The sequence below is a fragment of the Cynoglossus semilaevis genome, chromosome 12 (assembly GCF_000523025.1).
Source record: "Cynoglossus semilaevis isolate Cse_v1.0 chromosome 12, Cse_v1.0, whole genome shotgun sequence".
NCBI lineage: Eukaryota > Metazoa > Chordata > Actinopteri > Pleuronectiformes > Cynoglossidae > Cynoglossus > Cynoglossus semilaevis.
In genome coordinates this window covers 1,961,467-1,969,720 of record NC_024318.1, presented here as the reverse complement: position 1 = coordinate 1,969,720, position 8,254 = coordinate 1,961,467, and the positions used below count along the sequence as shown (strand labels likewise).

The window sequence follows — 8,254 nt, the reverse complement described above, 5'->3', positions numbered from 1 at the left end:
AGTGTCTCCGTGCGGCTGTTATTAGCGTTGGCTCAGTTCCTGCTCCAGGGTTTGTTTTGCACAAGTCTTTGTGTATTTATGAACTTTTTCTTTTTGGAGTTGGAGCAGAAACAGAAAGGTGAGAAAAAACACAAATCCTGAAAAAACAGCAGGAAACCACAGAAAGACAAATGAACGCTGAAAGACGGGAGAAGAACAACGTCAACAACGTGAACGACGTCAACAACGTGAACAACATTGTTGCTCAAACTAAGTTTTCACAGGAATCACCAACAGTGGAAACTACAGCACAGGTAACGATGGTAACGAGACTGAAAGAACGGCTGAGTTGGAAAGAAAAACGGTTCAAATCAAATCATGAACAATGATCAAAATGTAGGTTTAAAAAAAAAAAACAATCACTAAAATTGGCCAAGTCAACAAATGTAAATGAAGCCTAAAATCAATCAAAAACAAACAATAAAAAGTTATTTAGTTTGGAAAAAGATAGAATTAATTGATTTAAATTGACAAAACTAAGAGGCATAAACAACTAATGGTTAAAGTAAAAGACAGGTAGTAAATAGTAAAACTAGCTAAAGATTAGAGTTAATAGTTAAGTCTTAACCAAATGATTATTAAGGGTGTGTGAAATCAAAACAAATGATCAAAAATCTAATTGTTGGAGTAACAGACCCAGAGTTAACAATAAATAAATAAAAACATGTTAATCAATAACAGGAGTTTAAAAAAGCTCATTTAAATATAAAATAATGAGGAACAGAGGAGCATGCTCCATTAGCCAATAGTACGATCTGGTCTGGGTAAATAAAGCTACCAGTGGTCGTTCCCAAATAAACTCATCTAAATTTCAAAACCAGAATCCACATTTTTAAGACAAACCTTTTGTACGTTTCCTATAATTTTAAAATGTCCTTTGGCTTATTGTTTGCTATATGTCACGATATAGCAAACAATACACGAGATCAGATTAAAAAATAAAATCTGCGATGTCCTGAGGGGGTGGGTGCTAACTGTTGGTGCTAACTGTTGGTGCTAACCCAGCGCAGCAGAGTCTTATATTGTTTTAATAACGTTAACACGACCACATCCTTCATCGCTGGTATTTCCTCTCTCTGACATAATACGGGCCGCTGGTGTATAAACTTCTAATTTCTGGTGGTAGTTTAGAGCAGCAGGGGGCGCTCGTGGCACATTCAGCACAGACTGTAAGAGCTTTTATTTTAATTGATTCCAGTGGAAAGAGAAGCGTCTCCTGAAACTCCACCCTCAGGTTCCTGCTCCTTCCAAACCCAGCCGTTCTCTCAGAAATTGTTCCCGAGGATCTGACATTTGTCTCTTTATTTTTTTGTGGCTCACTCACAGTGTCAACACCTTTCATCTACCTGAGCTTTTTTTTATTTTCACCCGCAGTCTCCGGCGTGGCACCTGAAGGTCCTGTTTGATCTTCCTGACAACTGTCAGTGCATGGCCTGAAAAATGAATTCTGTTATTTATTTACACACTGGGTTAATAGAAAAGATGCCTCAGTGATTTGAAAGTCAAACATCCCCTCACCTGCCATTCACGTCAGGCTGCTCCCCCGCCCGCCGCTCCTCCCTCACTGGCTTGTTCTGTTCGCCGTCAACACACAAAGAATGGGACGATAATGAAATGAACGGCTTATCCTGCGCCTTCAAAACACACCGTAGATCAGCTCAGAAAAGATCAAGCCAAAATTCAAGACCGTAATGCTGCATTTTTCAGGAAGATATTTGGGTTTATCCTCATCCAGATTCAATTTCCTGTAACAACTCTACTTTGAAATCTACGTTTATATATTTTCCTTTATTTATAATTCATATCATATTTCTGTGCACATTTCAGGATTTTTTTTTATCTTAAAATACATGATATATACTTTAGGACATTAATAGTGGTGCAAAAATAATCCAAATCTAGCCAAAACTCTCTGCTTTGGTTAAATATAAAGATATAAATACAAGATGAGCAAAAACTGAATATAAATATGTCAAAACTTAACAAATAGTTATAATAAATATAGCTTTTATTTATTTGAATACATCACTGAGGCCATTTCTGTTGTAGCTTTTTTACTTACTCTCTTGTCCGTGTTAAAATTGTAAAATTGTTGTTTTTTAGGTATTTAAAAACACATAAAAACACAAAGTTATATTTTTGCATTTTTTAGCAAAATATTTCTTCTTACCTGACATTTAGCATTGATGCTAACCGATTATCTCCGGTTAAAACGGATGTATACAGATATCTTTACTACCCCTAAAATACTTGTGAAAGTAGAGTAAAGCTACATTTTAATAAATATCTCTATCAAATATTTTGTATTCAGAAATGTTAATTAAAATCTTTCTGCCAGAATTCGTGGTTAATGTCGAGTTTAGAAACAGACTGATCTGGTCTGAACCAGTTTGACTCCCGTCACCGGTCGTTGTCGTTGTCAAACCACTGACATGAGCAGTGTTAGCATTTAGCACCGACAGCGTCGCTATGAAGAGAAGTGATGTCATTTCTGACAGGAAGAACGTGTTGTCATAAGTAAAACGACACTTCCACCTAGTGGTTAAACTGAGATATTGACAGAAGAAAGAAAAACGTGTTTAAATGTGTACGTCAACGTGTCAATTTCTTAGATTATTATTTTGTTGTTATTGTAAAAGCATTTCACATTAATATTTTTACACAGCACTATGATTTAACACAGCATATAATAAAATATATATTATTTTAATTTAAGGTTTCAATATAAATATTTCTGTTATAATATCGGCTGCTCACAGCACCATGTAAATAGTAAAAATACATAATATAAATAGTAAATAGATATTCTAGTTAACGATATTATTTCTTAAATTAGCCAAAAACACAGACAAACATTGTGCGGACGATAAAGAAAAAAAGAGAAAAAAAGCTCACTATGGGCCTATTGTTAGTTAAATCGTTTCAAGTTCAGCTATTGTCCAACAGAGGGCGCTCCAAGATTCTATGTAAGCTAAAGGGTGTTTAAATGATGTAGTTTAAATACTAACCTGTTACAGAAGACGGTGTTGTTTATCTTGATGACAACAGCAGCATCAGTGTCCACCTTAAGTATTTGGAAAAAAAATCAACTATTAATGTTTAAATCAATGAGAATAATACGACATACATTTTGCGTATTTAGATATGTTTATTTTCTGGGTTAATATAAATTTTTAAAACCCTTTTTGTGTTGCTCTTAATTTAGTGTAACTAGAAAGCAATCATCTTTAGAATTAAGAAAAAACTACTTCCTGTGAAACAGATAAATGTTTCCACACTCGACTTAGAGAAATGTAGATATTAAATAAAACTAAAATAAGCACAAGATTTTAAAGAGCTAAAAGAAAAAGGATTCATAGCAAAGTGAATCTAACACATTTTAAAGAGAAGCTAAACGTCTGTGAGCTTTTATTTTTTTAAGTTTAACGTATGTTTTATCCAACTTAAAAATGCTAACGTAGTTTGAAAAAAAAGCTAAGCTAATGCTAAGCTAAAATAAAGGGGAAACAGTCTCGCCAAGTGAGCTAACTTACGGTGAGGAACTGCATGTGTTTTTGTAAATTACGAGTGAATAAAACATGTTGAGAAAAACTTACAAGAATTTGAAACGATAGAAAACTAACTGACGCGATCAAGTGTAAAAGAAAAAAGAGAAACAAACGGCATTATTAACAAGCTAATACAATGCTAACACATCGTTGAACTTCAGACACAAGTGGTGAAGAATGAACACTTCAATGACCAGAGGTTGTTTTGCTTTCATTGACTCACGATTCGTGTGTTTAAAATACAAACTGATAAATAATTATTTGTTTTCAGTTAAAAAAAATAAATAAATACCTGTTTGTGCACTGGCTCTGGTGTCGGGGCAGGTGTTGATCTAAATCCAGGTCAGGGGGCAGTTATTCGGTCTCTGGTGACAGGATCTGGCACTGATCGGTTCATGACCTGAACTAACTCCCGGAAGCATTAATGAGTATTTGATGTCCACTAGGGGTCGGGATTTCATCTGAGACGAGGGACTGGGACCTGAACAATCAACTCTGGGTTTGACCGGGCCCTCTGACCTCTGACCAGGCCACATTTAGGCATTTCAGTGTTTGACCTGCTTTTTTTAAAGTCCAGCTTACCACAAATGAAAAATCCAGGTCAAAGAGCAGGCGTTTATCTGGTACTGACTCCTGGGTCTCCCCTCACCCACACGGGTATTAATAACTGCCCTGAGCTGGGCATCGTGCCTGGATCTCTGGGCAGGGGCTTTTCCTCAGCTGTTATTTCTTCTCCTCCTCAACAGCAAATTCCGAGAAATCATTAGGATTTCTGGATCTGGGTCAGGAAGCCTGGGTGAGAGGGCAGACCAGGCAGGGTCCAGGAGGACAGAACGGGACCTGGATTCAGTCCAGGGTCCAAAGACCGACGCTGGCCCAGTCTGTGTGTTTGTCAGGTGGTCCATGGGAGGTCTTGTTCTAGTCAGTGAACCTGCTGATTTATTTTATCAGGATTTTGTTCATAAACCTTAGACTCCAAAAGTCTGAGACAAAAGTTTGGTTTTTCTGTAGGGTCACCATCTGTGTTCATTTCTGCCCCGACGTCTTTAGCAGCTATGAAATAAGACCTTGACACTAATCCAGCATCAACTTTGTGGTGTGACAGTTATGATGATCCCAGTGGGCTGCCAGCTCTGATGCAACCAGGGAGGGGGGCACGGGGGAGGGGGGGAGAGAGAGAGAGAGAGAGTTAAGGAGACAGTTGTCTTAAATTACTCTGTAATATAAGGTAGTTTTTAAAGGTAGAAAATAGAAAATGTACTCAGATGTTACTTCTTCAACTGCTGTACGTTCTCTAAAAGCTCACTTTTTCATTTTTTGTGAAATGTTAGTATTTCAGATTTATTTCGGTGTCTCACCCTGACACGACGGCGACGGCAGTGGCTCAGTGACGGACGTCGACACCTGCTGTTTGAACACGACCTTCAGGTGTTCAGCCACTAAAAGTCCAAATACAGGAAGAAGAAAAGAACCTGACAATGAGAAACCACACAGATGCATCTTCTTCAGCTTTTGTAGCTCACATTAACGGTTAACATTTAAGTTGACTTATAAATGACGACCTAAAGTCGACTGAGCTGAGAGTTCGTGGCTTTGTTGCCAAATGAAAACATCGTAAGCAAAGGCAGGGTTATAAAATTCTCAACTTTAATCAGTTCAAAAAGTTCACAACAAATGTAACACCTCAATAAGGGAAACTCGTCAGACAGGGCGCTTATTTGGATTTTTACATTCTTTTCTCCAATTCAACTCGTTGGCAATTAATTTGCTCTGAAGAAAAAAAAGTTTGGTGTCTTTACTTTGACAAAACTCAGATCAGGTACAAATAAAGAAAAAAAAACTGCAAAAATACAAAATTAAATGTAAACCCACTTTTTATTCATCATTTGCTCTAAATGTAGTGGCTTGAAGCACTACGACATGAAAACGGTAAACAATCTAGAACTTAGTACAACTCACAAAAGAAAACTAAATCTGGAAAGCCGTCTGAGTTAATCAGGATTTGTTATAGAAAGATGCAACCGACCACAAAGCCATAAATACGACGTCCGCCACTTCCTTAAAAACGTCCCGTTAATGAAGGCTCATAAATGAGCAACAATCCTCTCAGAGGAAAAACAAAACGCTGATGTCGACTCTGCGACAGCACACACGCGCACGCACACACCCACATCCACAAACAAAACAAAAGACTGAATAAAAAGGAAAAACAAAAGTGTTCCCATGGTAGTAAAGAGGCTATACAATCGGGATGATATGCACATGTTCGCTGTCCCTAAAAAAATAACAATTATAACAATAACCTGTCGGCAGAAGCCAAACACTTTTTTAGGTGAAGCAACAGATGCTAGCGCGCCTCGTAGCATCTCCTAGCCTTCATTGGTTCAGATTCACATTCCCCCACGTTGTTGTGGGACACTGAAGAAGCCACGACTCACTTCCTGCTTGTCTGTCTCGCCAAATTGACACGTTATGCTGTTCTCACAAAAAAAAAAAAAAACAAAAAAAAAAACCTAAATCAAATCAAGTAACCCTGCTCAGGCTGAATACATATTTATATAAACAAATAGATGGAGAGAAAAGGAGGAAACGATAAGTGAAAACTGTCCTAATTGGTGCGACCTGGTCATGCAGCAGACGTTGAAACCGCTTTTGATTCATTGCTTCTGTTAAAGGTGTTACAGAAAAAAGGTTTCCCATAAAAAATGCAGATATCTTTAGGTAAAAAGGGGCCACAGGGTGACGGCGATCATTTACACGTTACTGGCGTGGTTTTGGTCAACGAACATCCAGCGGAGAGGGGGCATGGGGGGGGGGGCAAAGCCGGGCATCCTGCTGCGTTCAAGTGCCTCTCTTTGAGTTTTAGTTGTGTCTGCGGTGATCAGGGCGGGATGGTGGGATGGTGGGTTTGGACGACTGTACACAGTTTGTTTCAGACGCACTCGCTCAGTCGCACATTTCCTCAGGAATCTCATGCGGGTTGAGGATTCCCGGCACAGACATCTGGATCTTGTGTTTCTCCTCCTGGGCCTGACGCAGCGACGCTTCCCTCTCCTCCAGGAACAGATCTGTGGTGTCCTCTCCTGCAAACTCCTGATGAGAAGGAAAGGTTCACATCATCAAGTTCCAGTTCCTGATCTCCACTTCATACTGACACAGGGTTATTCTGTGTCAAAACTCTCCTTACTTTCTGTCATGTGACAAGGTCACTTCATAACTCTACACCAACTTTGTTTCAGACAAACGGAGGTTTCATTGACACAGGGGGGGGGGGGGGGGGGGACTCAGGTTCTACTGTTTGAACTGACCTTGATCTGGACCAGGAAGTCCCTCAGATGCTCCTTAAAGGCAGGAATGTCCTGGTTTAGACTGAACAGTCCAGTCACAAAGACCTTCACCTGAGCACTGGAGAAGAGCAGGACCAAAGAGAGTTAAGAGAGAGAGTGTGTGTGTGTGTGAGAGAGAGAGAGAGAGAAGTTTCTAGTTGACCCCCCCCCCTCCCTCCGGGGCATTAAAAAGTGCCGCCCACTGTATCTGGATGTCTGGTTACAACTCCTGGAGAGGTTCACAGCTGATGAGTGGACGGATGACCTCAGCAGTCCAGATGGTACCAGTACCAGTACCAGTACCAGTACCAGTACCAGTACCTGGAAGTGTTCACAAGGACACAATGGGTCTTTCTTCTGGACCAGGGGCAGAGTTCAGTTCATCTTCACAAAAAACAACAAGTCCCTCGTTCCTAGAAGTGAGTTGTTTAGAAGAGCTCCTCTTTCATTGGCTCAGCTCTGTGGACTGATGACAGATGAAGCAGCTGCTTCTCACATCAACACTGAGACCTGTCCTAAAAGCAGACGCTTGAAGTTTCTGTTCCTGCTTCAAACTCACAAATGTTCCCACTGGTTTAAAGCAGATGTAGTGTGTGTGTGTGTGTGTGTGTGTGTGTGTGTGTGGACACTCACTCCTGTAGGTGAGGGAAGGCCGTCTTCAGCAGGTTGGCCACGTACTCCTGGATGAACACTTGGTTGTTGGCAGGATTTGTAGGGTTCAAGGTTGCAGTGATCTTTCCCTCCTCCACCAGGTTGAACATGTAGGCCAGGATGGAGGCGTGCATGGTCAGGCCTGGAAACACACACACACACACACACACACACACATGTTCAAACCACCAAACAGCCAAACTAAACTACAGGAGGCGCTGTGGACCAAGTCTGACCGGCGGTGTGCGACGTGTCTGTGACCACTGAGAAGATGTGCTGCAGGATGTCACAGAAGTACGTCTGGTAGAAGCTCTGAGCTGCTGCTTCCTCCTGGGCCACGTTCTGAAGCATCGTGTAGAGGATCTGCAAACCTGAACGACGACGACGAGGAGGAGGAGGAGGAGGACAGAAGAGAGAGAGAGGGGTCAAGATTAGAGAACTCCACTGGAGGAACGACCACGAGACTTTAGTGACAACGTCACGTCCAGTCCACGTACATGTGTGTGTGTGTGTGTGTGTGTGGTCCTTGCAGCCGTACCAGTGTCGGCCACGTTCCTCATGGTGTGTTTGAAGGCCCAGATGATGGAGTCCAGCACCAGCTTGAACTGTGCTGGGGGGATGGCAAGGAATGCAGCGAAGCAGTGAGAGTTCACAGCCTGGAGCAGGTAGAAGAAGTGGGTCCTGTGTTCT

General features: G+C 40.9%; 1 protein-coding gene across 1 annotated transcript in view; it reads right to left on the bottom strand.

Annotated features, from left to right (window-relative positions):
* Positions 1-5,212: 5,212 nt before the first annotated feature.
* The window catches only part of xpo1b (exportin 1 (CRM1 homolog, yeast) b), a 17,703-nt gene continuing 14,661 nt past the window's right edge, over positions 5,213-8,254 (bottom strand). Inside the window, 5 exon segments of the mRNA XM_017037461.2 lie at positions 5,213-6,680; positions 6,896-6,992; positions 7,547-7,706; positions 7,801-7,935; positions 8,103-8,252. Coding sequence (XP_016892950.1) covers positions 6,534-6,680; positions 6,896-6,992; positions 7,547-7,706; positions 7,801-7,935; positions 8,103-8,252 — 689 coding nt within the window. The 3' untranslated portion in view covers positions 5,213-6,533.